We start from the raw sequence: 12,931 nt of genomic DNA, 5'->3' as shown, positions 1-12,931 counted from the left end.
GCCCCTTGGGGGTGCAGGCCTCCCCGGCTCTCAGGAGACCCCGTCGCCACCTCTGGGGGAAGGGGTGCCCCTTGGGGGTGCAGGCCTCCCCGGCTCTCAGGAGACCCCGTCGCCACCTCTGGGGGAAGGGGTGCCCCTTGGGGGTGCAGGCCTCCCCGGCTCTCAGGAGACCCCGTCGCCACCTCTGGGGGAAGGGGTGCCCCACGGAGGTGCAGGCCTCCCCGGCTCTCAGGAGACCCCGTCGCCACCTCTGGGGGAGGGGGTGCCCATTAGCTCCCTCCAGCTCCGGATGGGGCCCAGGGCCACTCACAGAGCTGGGAAGATGCGCCCTAGAGCCCCAGTGGCCCCAGGTAGAGGGTGGGCAGCAGCCCTGGGTGTGGTGGACCCAGCTCGGCTGCCAACCAGCCCACGGCCTTGGGCGCCGTCCCAACGCACACACAGCGTGTGAGCGCCCACGCCTGGCGCATATGCAGGAGGCTGGTGCCTCCTGCTGTTTGCACCCGGGGACACTGGCGTCAGCTGAACGCCCTGCCCCCGCGGCCAGCCTGTGGGGCTCAGTGTCCATCGTGTGGGGGTGCAGGTCAAGCTCCGCGGGGTGTGGGGCCTGCCCACGGCCACAGCTAGTCTAGTGGAGCCGCCGTCGGCCTCGACGTTGGCCCAGAGGACTCTGGGGCTTTCGCACTGTGCTCCACGGACAGACCAAGTAGAAAACGTGGAAGTGACAAGGCGCCAAGCAAGGCCGCAGGCCCTCAGCATGCCTCCCGGGCCTGAGCCCCTGGCCCTGACGCTGGATGTGGTCCGTCCTCTTCGGCATCGAGTGCCCGCGCTGGATTCTCTCCCAGGCCCACGCCTGTCCGGGCCAGCCTCTATTCCTTGCCCCTCGCGACCGGCACCGAGAGCCCAGCCCTGCCCGCCTGGCACCGTCACCCAGGCCACGCTGGGCCCCCGTCTCTGCCAGGCAAGAGCTCGCGCCCCGGGGCCATCAGCCCCTCCCCTGCGTCCCTTCCTCCCCGCCTCCACTCTCCTGCCCGGGGGCCTTCTCTGCGCACCCCGACCGCTGATCCGTCCACTTTCAATACAGAGCCTGCACCCCGAGGCCACCCGGCTCCTGACCGTGCATAGCCTCCCTCCGGGCCCCACCCCCTCCCTGCCCCCCGTGGTCCACCGGGAGCCCCAGCGTGGCCACGACAGGGTGGGAGCAGGGACGCCCTGTCTGCCTCTCCGGCCTCTCCCTTCGGGGTCTTCCCGATGGCTGTCTACTGCGGGACTCATCTCGGCACCTGGCGCCTCCCTATGCGCCCCTGTCGTCTTCACAGCCACTGACTAGCTGCAATGGTCGTGCCCGCTCGCTCCTTCTCCCGTGCCCACCCCAGCCCTGGGCATGTGGGCCCTTCGACCCCAAGACCCAGTGCGGCCCTGGGGGCCTCCTGGACGTTCCTGGACTGGGCGGGCAGAGATGTTGTTCTAGACGTGGCCACCAGGTGGCAGCACAGGGACCAGGACGCCTGCCTAAGGGTGCCTGCGGCTGGGACTGCAGAGAACCCAGGTCCTCACGCAGATGGTAGCGGAGGTTCGGAACCAGCTGGGCAAGTGGATGACCCGGAATCTGGGTCCCAGGCCCAGGGCAGCAGCAGCCCTGCCTTCAGGTTATTCTGAGGTGAGCTGGACGCTCCCCAAGGCCCTCTGTCCCAGGCCTCGGGAAAGTCACAACACGGCGCTCCTGGTTTGTCCTGGGCTGTTTCTTGCCCTCTGCTCTTTGAGACCCAGGATAGAATTTGGAGCCCTGTCTTTAAGGCAGCAGAACCGTTATTTACTTAATATTGTCCTTTAAATAGATTTGCACGTAATGGGAAGGAATTTTTATGTCCCCACCCTAACAGAAGCCAGAGCCACCTGCCAGACACTAACAGTAATAACGTATTAAGCACCAGGGTCGAGTACGCAGCCGGCACTGGCTGAGTGCCAGGCGCCATGCCGAACGTCTGCTGGGTCTCGTTCGGTTCCCACCGCACGGTGAAGTGTGCCCTAGTGCGATCCCACTGCGCGAGGGAGCTGGGCGCAGAGGGTTAGGCAGCTCTCCTGACCGCACACAGCAGGTAAGTAGAAGCCGGCAGGGCTGGAAGCAGTTGAGACGCATCCCTTTCCCACACACTCACGCTGCTCAGGGTTGGTTCACGCACACACACCCAGATCTGCCCACGCAGTGGGCAGCTGGAGCCTGGGGTCTGGAGTGTCTCCCAGCCCCCTGGGGTGCTGCAACAAGTGCATTTTCAAGGCGGGATTCACTCTCACCAGCCTGCACTCAAGAGTCTTCAGCGAGCTGAGTGCTCCCTTGGGGTCTGCAGCAGTTGTGGGGAGGAGGAAGAGAACAGGAGTCCTGATGTCCAGAGGCGGAAGGAGACCCCCGTCTCAGCCTCACCCCCGGTCTGGCTGCCTCCTGCAAGCCAGAACCTGGAGACCCCGGTGGAGAGCAAGGCTGAAGGGTGGGCTCCAGTGAGGGAGAGGCCCTCTTGGCCTGATCCTGGGGCTGGGGGCGTCAGCGAGGGTCTCGTACTGGCGGCTTCACGCAGCAAAAGAGCAAAGGGGGCACCGGATGCCCCGACCCACTGTGATGAGGCTGCTCGGTGTCAGCGGAGGAAGGCGCCCGGGCGAGCGGGCGGAAGCGGGCGAAACCGCGACGGCGACAGGGCTTCTCCACCGGTCTCCACCCTTCGCGCCCTGGGCGGCTGCTCACTGCCCCGCTGGACGGAGTAGGGGCCGGGCAGACTGGACTAGTCCACCCCCCACCCCCGCCCCGGCCCGCCTCCAGACAGCAAAGCCCTTGCATCCCCGCGCTTCGGGGGTGGAGTGGTGTACACGCCGCCGGGAGGGTCCCGGGTCCGGATCCAAGCGCGGCCCTGGTGCGCGGATCCTGGGCGGCCCTGGGTTTCGGCTTCGGTCTGAGCAAGAGCCCGTGGGCGGGTCCAGGGGCGGGACGGAGGTCGCGCCCCGGGTCCCACTCCAGCGCGGGCCCCGTTGGGCCCGGCCGAGCGCGGCGCGCTCCGGGCAAGCATGGCGAGTCGCTGCTGGCGGCGGCGAGCGCTGGCGGCCGCGTGTCTGGGCGCCGCGCTCCTGCTCCTGGGCGCCGCGCCCCGCGCCCTGCGCCCGGGTGAGTGCCTGCCGCGGCGGGCGGGGGGAGGCGGTACGCGACCGGGTGGGGGCACCTTTGGTCTCCTCTCGGGCTAGGGCACGGGGGAGGCGCGGGGAGGGGGCGCTCAGAAAGACTCAAAGCTGCACCCGCGTCCCGGGTCCTCGCAAGGGCTCGCGATGCGGTCTCCCAAGGCCGGGAGGGGGACGGTCCGGAGCTCCCAGCCTCTGTCCAGGGACCAGGTGAGCGGTGGGCCGAGGAGGGCATTAGGCCACCCGGGTCTTTTGCCTCCTTGGCCTGGCCCCACTTCGCGCCTGGAAGCTCCCCCCTCCCCAGTGTCCACAGCCGCGGGTGGGACGCTCCGGTCCAGGTGGGTCCCTCTTGGCACCGCACTTTGCACCAGGAAGGACTCGGTCCGGAGCACCCTCCTCAGGGTCGGGTGTGGGAAACAGGCAGCCCGTTGTGCCAGCCGTGCGGAGTGCCTGCTCCAGCATGTGCTGCGATTTGACTCACTCCGGAGGCCGAGGGGCCGTGGGCCGCTGACCTGCGGGCTGCAGAGGCCCCGGAGGTCTGGAGGTGCCCAGGCAGAGAGAGGCCTGTCCTGACCTTGCCTTTTCCAGGTGTGAGTGTGTGTGACAGTGTGTGTGCATGACTGCACGTGTGCACGTGTGTGTGTGCATGTGAGGAGCGGTGGAGGCCAGGAAGGAAGGCAGGTTGAGGTCCACTCATGAGTGGCCTTGTGTGGCAGGCTCGGAATTGGGGTGCTCTCCACATGGCCCAGAAGGGCTATCAGTCTTTAATACTACCAACTCACTGGAGAAGACCCTGATGCTAGGAAAGATGGAAGGTGGGAGGAGAAGGGGACGACAGAGGATGAGACGGTTGGACGGCATCATTGACTCAATGGACAGAAGTTTGAGCAAACTCTGGGAGATGGTGAAGGACAGGGAAGCCTGGTGTGCTGCAGTCCATGGGGTCGCAAAGGGTCGGACACGACTGAGCGACTGAACAGTAACCCGGATGCCAGGCGAGGTCCCGGGGTTACAGGAAAACAGGGCGGTCCCTCCTCGCTGAGCCGACCCCCCCTGGGGCACACAGACACCTGCCACATGAATCAAATGGTCTCAGTAGCAACGAGTGCCGTGGATAAACTAACAGCAGTCTGGCCACTGGAGAGGCCCCCTTTCTGGAGGGACGTTTGAGCTGAGATCCGAACAAGAAGTCTTAGCCCGGAAGAGGAGAGGTTTCTGGAGAAGCCGTCCAGGCAGAGGGCACCGGTGCTCACAGAGCGGCAGGACGGCGGTGAGGCTGGTGCTGAGCGAGGGGCGGGGGGCCCGGGCAGGCCTGGAGGGAGCGGGACTCACTGGCGGCCAGCAGGAGGCCGTGGCCTGGGCTCTGCCAGCTCCTGGTGCCCGAGGCGGGAGTGAAGTCTGACCGCCCGCGCGGAGCGATCCACCCAATCAGGGCTCCTTGCTGGGGGCTGCGGAGCTCAGGGTGGAGAGGTCACGACTCTTCCAAGAGAAAAAGGCAGGATCGATTTTTCCTTCTGAAGGGCTTGACCCCTGGAGGGCCTGCAGGTCAGCGGGGCGGGGGGCTGACCCGGCCGGGCCGTGCTGCTCGGATGGCCTGCTCTTGCGACACTGGCCTGGCTGGAACTTATTAACCAGAAAACTGTGTGGTAACCTCTGCTCCCCGGGCTGGGGGTCGCCCAGCACAGCGTCCCGCAGGGCCAGCCCCGAGGAGCCCAGTGCGGCTGCGCCGGGCCTGTCCTTAGGGTGGGCTTGCTTTTGGCTGCCCATGGGGCATGCTGCCCCCAGCCCGTGGTGCTGTGAGGGCGGGCAGGGTGGTGTGCGGGCACAGTGGCTCCAGGAGGCCTCGGCAGCCAAGGACATGCTCTCACCGGGGCCTGGCGCCAAGCCGCTTCTGGCCCCTTGCTTGCTGGGAGGCCTCAACATGTTTCTTTGCCTCTTTGAGCCTCAGTTTTCCCATCTGTCAAATGGGAGAGCAGTAGTTCCGACCCCTGGGGGCGCGGTGTCAGTGAGCAGAGCAGGGGCGCCGTGCGTTCCTGCCTGCTCCCCAGTCTCCCGGCCACTCCGGTGCTGACCAGGACATGCCAGCCCACGTGCAGCGGGCCTGGGAGGCTGGGGCTGGCCCACTGGGCACCCCCAGATTGCAGGCAGCTCCTCCCTCGGCCTGCCAGCCCTTCACACCCAGCTGGTTTGCTCTGAGCTACTCCAGACTGCTTTCCCGGCGTGTCTGTTTCCCCTTCTCCCAGCCTCCATCCCTGCCCTCCGGGGAAGCTCTGTCTCTGACACCACTCAGTCCCTCCCTCCTCCCCGCCTTCTCTCTCTCCCTCTCTCTCTAACCTCCTGCTATTTTTGTTTCCTTTGTCAAAGCAGAACCCGCTTGTGGTTTTGCCCAAGTGGCTGCCCTGGGCTGGCCCAGTCTGCTCCCTGGCCCTCTGCTGGGAGGCCTAGGACCTGGAGGCTCGGGGAGGGACTCGGGGGCTGAGGACACAGGTGGGGGACTGGGGCGAGGGGGCAGGAGGCTGCAGGAAGCCCCATGGGGCCCTTTGGGGACCGCCCTACCCTCAGAGCCCCGGCCTCCCGCTGGGGGGGGGGGGTTGGGGGGGCTGGACCCAAGGACCTTTCATCCTCCTCCACGCCGGCCTGCCCGCCCACCGGATCAGGGTTCTGCTCCTGCGCTGACGGGGTGGAGCCGGGCGGGGGCGGCCCAGCCCCATAATCACTGCCCCGGCTCTTGGGGGCTGGTGTGGGACCCGCTTTCCCTCGGGCTTCGGTCTGGGTGGGAAAGGAGAGGCTCCACCCAAGAGCTGCTGCTTCCAATAGGCTGGGTGCTTCTGAGCCGTAGGCCTCGGGTAGAGGCGGCCTGGTTTGTTGCTCTGCCTGCCCCCCCGGGGGGCACCAGCCTTGCCCCGTCCCCACTCAGGGCCTCTAACCTCACCGGAAAGAGGTGAGGCAGAGCCCTCCTCCCAGGGCTGTGGGAGGCGCCCGGCTAGCGTGGGGCCAGCAGGTCCTGGCGCCTCCCTGCCAGCGGGCGGCCAGAGGAGGGTGGCTTGTCTTGCGGGTCACTGATGATCCCGAGGACACAGGCAGGCCCTGTGGGCCTCACCCCTCCAAAAGCCTTGGTCACAGCCGAGCCCGGCCCTTATTCTGGGGACACTGGAGTGGGCAGGGGCCCTTGGGCTGCCAGAGGGGCACACGGGAGGGGTCTGCAGGCCCGGCAAGGCTGGTCTGCCTCTCACTGACTTCTTCCTTTAACCAAGTCCCCCAGGCAGTGCTCAGCGGTGCTCAGGGGGCTCCCAGGCCTCAGCAGCCTGGACTGTCAGCATGCAGACCACGGGCCCCACCCAGGGGGCCAGAACCTCTGGACGTGGGCCAGGCCACCCGCATTTCAGCAGGCCCCGTGCACGCTCAAGTTTGGGAACCACTGCCTGTGGTCAGTCTGCCAACACAGCAGTTCACCAAACTGTTCAAGTTTGCTTGTTTGCCAAAGACTTGTCTTCAGGAAAACGCTTGAATCCTGGCAGCATTTTAAGACTCCTCATTTTGTTGAAAGCCAAGGATCATTGAAAGCTTCCTTTTTCTTATGAATTTATTATTTCCTAACATGATTCTGAATTATTAAAGATATTCTTGTGAATATTCCATATTCTTATGAATTCAATACATTCTTAACAGCCATTGAACGCACTTAAATGTACGCACCTCAGTCACATAAAGTGCTCTTAGCTATGTTGTTTTTATGAAAGTCAAACTGTTAGGCGCTCAGTTGTGTCCGACTTTGTGACCCCATGGATGTAGCCCTCCAAGCTCCTCTGTCCATGGGATTCTCCAGGCAAGAATACTGGAGCGGGCTGCCATTCACTGTCCAGGGGACCTTCCCGATCCAACCATCAAACCTGGATCTCCTCAACTGCAGATTCTTTACCGTCTGAGCCGCCGGGGAAGCCCTCTTTCTATAAGGTCCAGTACTAACATCGCCTCTTTCATTTCCATTTTTTTGTAATTTGACTCTTCATTCTTTTTTTCTTGATCAGTCTAACCAAAGACTTGACAATTTGGGTGATATTTTTAAAGGCATTAAAACCTGTTATATCTTATTGGTAAGTAGAATCATATCTAAGACAAATATGAGGCTGTGGCAGTTTGGGGAAGACAGAGGGATACAGCGCTGAGATAGAGAGCGTCCCCACACCTGGACGCTGCCAGTGAACCCTGAATGGACTGGGAGGCGGGACACACCCCGGCAGGAGGGGGAGAAGCCCTGGCAGGCGTCCCCAGCGGCCACTGGACCTGGTCACCTGCGCTGCCACCGGAGAGCCGGCAGCTCGGCGGTGCGACCCCCGCTGTCGCCAGCCCCAGCTGCTGCCGACCCCTGCTGCTGCCTGCCCCCCAGGGCGGGGAGAGGCTGGCCCAGCCTCCCCACTGGGCCCTCACCCTCAGGCTGCATGGACGTGGCTGGCAGAGGCGGGCTGTGAGGTGGAGGCAAGTGGCGCTGGGTGGTCAGGGCCTTCCTAGAGGGTGGCGGTTTCCCCTTTTCCCATTGTTTGCTCCCGCCCAAGCCCCCTGCAGCTCTGGAGGGCAAGCTCCCTGCCCTGGTGACAGGGACCTGCTCTGTCAGCAACCCCCGAGGCAGGCGGGACGTGGGGGCACTGAGGCCCAGCGGTGGATGCAGTGTGCCCAGGCGAGTCGGCCAAGCCCCTAGGGCCACGGCCAGCCTGGTGCCACGGCGAACGCCTCTCCCTTGCCCCCAGGGTTCCAGAGCAACGCCGTGGGCACTAGCTGGTTTGGTGGGAAGAGGAGGAGCCCCTTGCAGACGCTCTACGACCTGGACCAGGTAGGCGGACCCCTCCCCATGCTGCCTCCAGCCACAGCGGCTGGAGCCCGCGTGGACCTGCTGTCCGGGGGCTGCGGCCGCCTCCGGCTCTGGCCGGGGAGCGAAGGCCGGGCTGTGACGGGGCAAACGCTGGGGGCAGGAGGAGAGACTTGGGGGCGTCCAGGTGTGGACTGTGCCGGGCTCTGCTGCAGTGTTCCGCGTGGGGGACATAATGAGCAGTGGGCTGTGTGCCACCCACAGCAGGAAGGACACAAAGGGAAGCCCCAGGCTCAGTGCCGCTGGGACAGGGAGACGGGCCAGGCATGCCGCCCCACCACCACCAGGCCTGAGGGGCCATATGCTGTTCCCAGTGTGCGCCAACTGAGCCCACAGACCTAGCTCACACACGCCCCTGAAGGCGCCCTCAGCACTACTGAGCACCTGCCGGCTCGGGCCCTGCTCCATCAGCGGCAGGAGCCTCCCCTGGACCTCTGCCCTTGTGGTGCTGATGGGAGGGGCCTGGTGTAGGCGGAGACCCCTCCCTGGGGCGAGGCGGAGACCCCTCCCTGGGGCGAGGCGGAGACCCCTCCCTGGGGCGAGGCGGAGCGGTGGGCGTGGGGGGCGGCAGTGCGGACCTGCGCGCGATCAGCCGCATCCTCCCCGCCCCTCGGCCGGGGTGGGCTCACGGCCCCTCACCCGGGCTCCCTCCGTGGCCCTGGCCCCCGCAGGGCCCGCGCTCCGCCTTGGCCGAGGTGCACCGGCAGCGGCGAGAGCTGCTGCGCCGCGCCTGCGGCCGCCACACCCGGCGGCAGCGTCTGCTGCGGCCCGAGGACCTGCGGCACGTGCTGGTGGACGACGCGCGCGGCCTGCTCTACTGCTACGTGCCCAAGGTGGCCTGCACCAACTGGAAGCGCGTGCTGCTGGCGCTGAGCGGCCGTGGCCCCGGTGACCCGCGCGCCATCCCCGCGCCCGACGCGCACGCGCCCGGCCGCCTGCCCTCGCTGGCTGACTTCAGCCCGGCCGAGGTCAACCGGCGTCTGCGCACCTACCTGGCCTTCCTCTTCGTGCGCGAGCCCTTCGAGCGCCTGGCCTCGGCCTACCGCAACAAGCTGCAGCGGCCCTGGGGCGCCGCCTTCCAGCGCCGCTTCGGCACCGACATCGTGCGGCGCCTGCGACCGCGCCCGAGCCCAGACGCGCTGGCCCGCGGCCACGACGTGCGCTTCGCCGAGTTCCTGGCCTACCTGCTGGACCCGCGCACGCGCCGCGACGGGCCCCTGAACGAGCACTGGGAGCGCGCCCACGCGCTCTGCCACCCGTGCAGCCTGCGCTACGACGTGGTGGGCAAGTTCGAGACGCTGGCCGAGGACGCGGCCTTCGTGCTGGGCCTCGCGGGCGCGCCCGGCCTGCGCTTCCCGGAGCCGCCCCCGGGGGCCCGGGCCGCCGCGCGCGACCGGGCCGAGCGCCTCTTCCGCGACATCAGCCCCTTCTACCAGCGGCGCCTCTTCGGCCTCTACAAAATGGACTTCCTCCTCTTCAACTACTCCGTCCCCTCCTACCTGCGGCTGCGCTAGCCGGCGGTCGGGGTGCACGCCGAGACGGCCCTGTGCTCGCCCCGCCGGGCGGACCGCGTCCTGGCGGAGCCTGCCTCACCTCCAGGGGCTGGACCCCTGGGAGCCTGATGCCGGCCTCGTCGAAGCACCCCGGCTGGCGGGTGCGTCCCCAGGACCCCGGAGGACGGAATAGTAGGCTTCTAGCTTGCGAGCGTCTGTGTTTCGCCGTCTGTCCTGAGCCTAACCACAGCACAAGCCTAGGATGCTGGCTCTGCGCTGGCCTCCGAGCCCCGGGGCCCTCCCCATCTCACCTGCCCTGGTCACTGCGGCCCCGCCAAGGAGCGACGCCCACCCCCGCCCGCCCCACGCCCAGACCCAGGGCCGGACAGGCCTTGTCTCGGCCTCAGTGGGCGGTGACCGGCCACCTGGGCACCCTGAGGACCCCACCACGTGGTGCACCCGGGGGGGGGCGGGGGGGGCCTGTTCTGGCTCCTTCTTGGCCTCAGTCCAGCCAGGAGCTCGGTGGTCCACCGTCAGCAGAGCCCAGTAGGCAACATAGGGGCAGACTAGACCGGACCGTGGTGAGCAGGGAGCTCATGCGCTTGGAATAGATGCGTTTTGTTACTTTGTGAAATATGGGTTTGTGTCTCCTTTTGCCATTTGTTCTGGGGTCTGAGGTGGTCTGGTCTTGAGCCTGGATCACCTTCCCAGCAGGGCGCAGGTGTCAGAGGCTGTGTGGGGACCGGAGTAAGGAGCGCAGACACCCTGGGGGGTTGCCACGTGCTGGCTTGAGGAGGGCAGTGATACTGGGGAAAACCTGTCCTTTCACTCTGCCTGGGCCAAGCGCTAAAGCCACACCAGCTCAGCCAAGCCTTGCGCCTGGGGCTGCCGCCACCCTGGTGTGTGTGCTTTTCTACCCAAGTTGTGACAGGCGTGTACACGTGCAGCACACAGGCGTGCACCCCTACGTACGCACGCGCACACACACCACTTCCTAATGCACCCAGGTGGCACCAGCATTTTAGACTCTGCTGAGCTTTAAGCCCTGCCTGAGCACCCTTCCTAGACTGTCTCAGTCGGGGTGGAAAGACTGCCCCTTCCTGCTCCTCCTCCAGGCGCAGCCGTGGCAAAAAGGCGCCCCTAATGAGACTAGGTGGTCCCCCTTCACGCGCGCTCCCCTGAAGCTGGACTCCAGAGTATCGCCACCCGGGTATCCCAGATGCCTGAGCGTATTTGGGGGTCAACGCAAGGAAATGACGCTCACACTGTAGAGCTGACCATCACCGCACCTTATGGATGAGGGCGTGGGGTCAGCGTGCAGACGACCGTCCGGGGCTATGACCCTGCAGCGTGTGTCCGCGGGCGACCTCTCCAGGGCTCCTCGCTTCCCCATAGGTCACCTCTGCCCGGAGGGAGCTCCCGGTGGCCACCGTCACGAGCGCCCGGGGGCCGAGTGGCCCAGAGACTGGCGGTGCAGAGCGGGGCTCCAGGGGGCGGGCGGGAGTGCTGCGGGCCTGGGGAAGCGGCGGGTCAGCAGCGCCAGCTCCCGGAGGTTTCTTGGCAGCGATGGCGGCGGCTGGAGGCAGGACAGAGGCAGGAAATCCGGGGCCCCCAGCCTGGAGAAGCCACACAGAGCCCCACGCTGACCCCACAGAGCCAGCCCGGCCCCAGGCCAGAGGAGCGGGCCAGGACTGCAGCCACAGCTCCGCTCCCGGGGCAGACACTCCCCTGGCTGCCCCCTGCCCGGACGTCCAGCAGCGGACACCTCCCCGTCCTCTGCCCAGCCCAGACACAGGCCTGCCAGCCTGGGGGCAAGCCACAGCAGGTGCCACCAGCACGGAGGCCACCTCCCCCTGAGACCACCCTCCCCCTCCAGCTCCCCCATCTCAGGGGCTCCGTTATCCTCAAATAAACTCGGCCTTTAGCTTCTGGGTGATCTGCGGGCAGGCCTCAGCCCCCACCCCCTGCCCCCGGCACAAGGACCTGGCCACACAGCCTGAAGGCTCTGAGGGTCCAACATGACGGACCCTTCCATGGGAGAAGCTGCAGCTCAGCCCGTCAGCCCAGGGGAGCAGAGGTTCAGAGGCCCGGGAGCACAGTAAAGACACAGCCTCAGCCCCGAGGCCCCATGCCCACTCACGTCGGTGCAGGTGGTGGGCCGGGTGGTGGGCCGGGTGGGGCCCTTCAGAAAGACAGTCTGGGTCAGGGCAAGTCTGTGCACCTTTGCATTTGTGTGTGAGGTCTGGGTGTGTCCTCCCATGTGCAGGGTGTGGGGGAGTGAGTGGGAGTCTCCCCAGGGCTCGCCGTCCTCGGCCCGGACGTGCTGTGTCCGCGTGGGGGCCTGGGGCTGAGACTCACCCTCGGACGGGCATGGACCTCGTGGGCAGCAGCGTCTTCTGCGGGGGCAGCTGCTCCCGCAGCAAGCTGCTCATATTCGTGAGCGCCCAGGGCTGCGGGGGCTCTGAGCTGGTCTCCATCAGCCAGGAGAACCTGTGGGCAGTGACGGACCGGGGCTGTGGGCTGAGGGCAGGTGCCCCTGCCACGGGAAGCCGTGAGGAGGCCGTGGCCCCCAAGGTTGGGCTCAGCCCTCCCAGGCCCCTCAACCCAGAAAAACAGGCCACCTGGCAGAGGCCCCAGGCCGCCCAGCCTGCAGGCTCTGTGGGCTCCTGCCCCGCCCCCACACCCGGACCCCATCACACCCCCACAGGAGCAGGTGTGCTGAACAGGCGACAGGAAGCAGCCAGCCGAGGCTCTGAGGGGCCCAGCTCAGGGGCGAAGGGTTAGTGTGGAGCCTGCCGTCGGGGAGCACAGAGCAGCTCAGGAGACAGAGACCCCCACCTGCTCCCACCATGTTTCCCAGAGGGTGCTCCTGGGCTGGGGGCCTGCGGAAGGGGGGCCCCTCCAGGCTCGGGCTCGGGGTCTGCCACCTGTATGGAAACTTCCTGGCAAACTTCTGCATCCTGGCCTTACTCTCCTTTCCCTGGCGGGACTTCTTGGGGGCCTTCTGGTCCATCACAGAACGGGGCTACACTGGGGCACGCCCTTCAGCCAGAGCTGGAAGAGAGGCCGGAGGAGCCAGTCAGGACTCGAACAGCAAGGCTTCCCCGATAGTGCACGAGATAGGGCGCCCAGGAGGGCTGTGAGCCCCCCAGTGTTCAGCACGCTGCTCCACAAGGCCTCCTCTGGTGTGTCAGTGTGTGTGAGCACGTGTGTGTGTGCAGCTCTACACCATGCCCGTCTGAGCCGCCCCTACAATGTATGTGTACATGTGTGTGTACGTGTGTGCGTGTGTTCAGCTCTACAACATTAGCAGCTCTGAGTCGCCCCCATAATCTGTGTGCACGTGTGTGTGCATGCGCGTGTGTACAGCTCTACACAATGCCCGTCTGTGAGCCGCCCCTAAAATGTGTGTGTA

General features: G+C 66.2%; 2 protein-coding genes across 3 annotated transcripts; one reads left to right on the top strand and one right to left on the bottom strand.

Moving 5' to 3' along the window:
- The first annotated feature begins 3,051 nt into the window (after window positions 1-3,051).
- On the top strand, window positions 3,052-10,129 carry CHST13 (carbohydrate sulfotransferase 13). 2 transcript variants are annotated; one of them, XM_068982221.1, is made up of 3 exons: window positions 3,052-3,148; window positions 7,905-7,987; window positions 8,695-10,129. In XM_068982221.1, the coding sequence occupies exons 1-3, from the start codon at window positions 3,052-3,054 to the stop codon at window positions 9,535-9,537; spliced, it is 1,023 nt and encodes a 340-aa protein (XP_068838322.1). In that variant the 3' UTR covers window positions 9,538-10,129. The 2 variants fall into 2 exon arrangements, 1 of the variants encoding a protein (XP_068838322.1); XR_011145475.1 differs by lacking the exons at window positions 3,052-3,148; window positions 8,695-10,129 and adding an exon at window positions 3,510-4,429 and having other exon boundaries at window positions 7,905-8,615.
- An 819-nt stretch (window positions 10,130-10,948) lies between these two features.
- Window positions 10,949-12,529, bottom strand: C10H3orf22 (chromosome 10 C3orf22 homolog). Its single transcript, XM_068981648.1, has 3 exons — window positions 12,444-12,529; window positions 11,875-12,006; window positions 10,949-11,132 (listed from the first exon to the last, which is right to left on the bottom strand). Exons 1-3 carry the CDS (start codon window positions 12,527-12,529, stop codon window positions 10,949-10,951), a joined length of 402 nt encoding a protein of 133 aa, XP_068837749.1.
- Between the last annotated feature and the right edge of the window lie 402 nt (window positions 12,530-12,931).

Source organism: Capricornis sumatraensis, chromosome 10, assembly GCF_032405125.1.
Source record: "Capricornis sumatraensis isolate serow.1 chromosome 10, serow.2, whole genome shotgun sequence".
In the NCBI taxonomy this organism is placed as follows: domain Eukaryota; kingdom Metazoa; phylum Chordata; class Mammalia; order Artiodactyla; family Bovidae; genus Capricornis; species Capricornis sumatraensis.
This window is presented reverse-complemented; position numbering and strand designations above follow the sequence as displayed.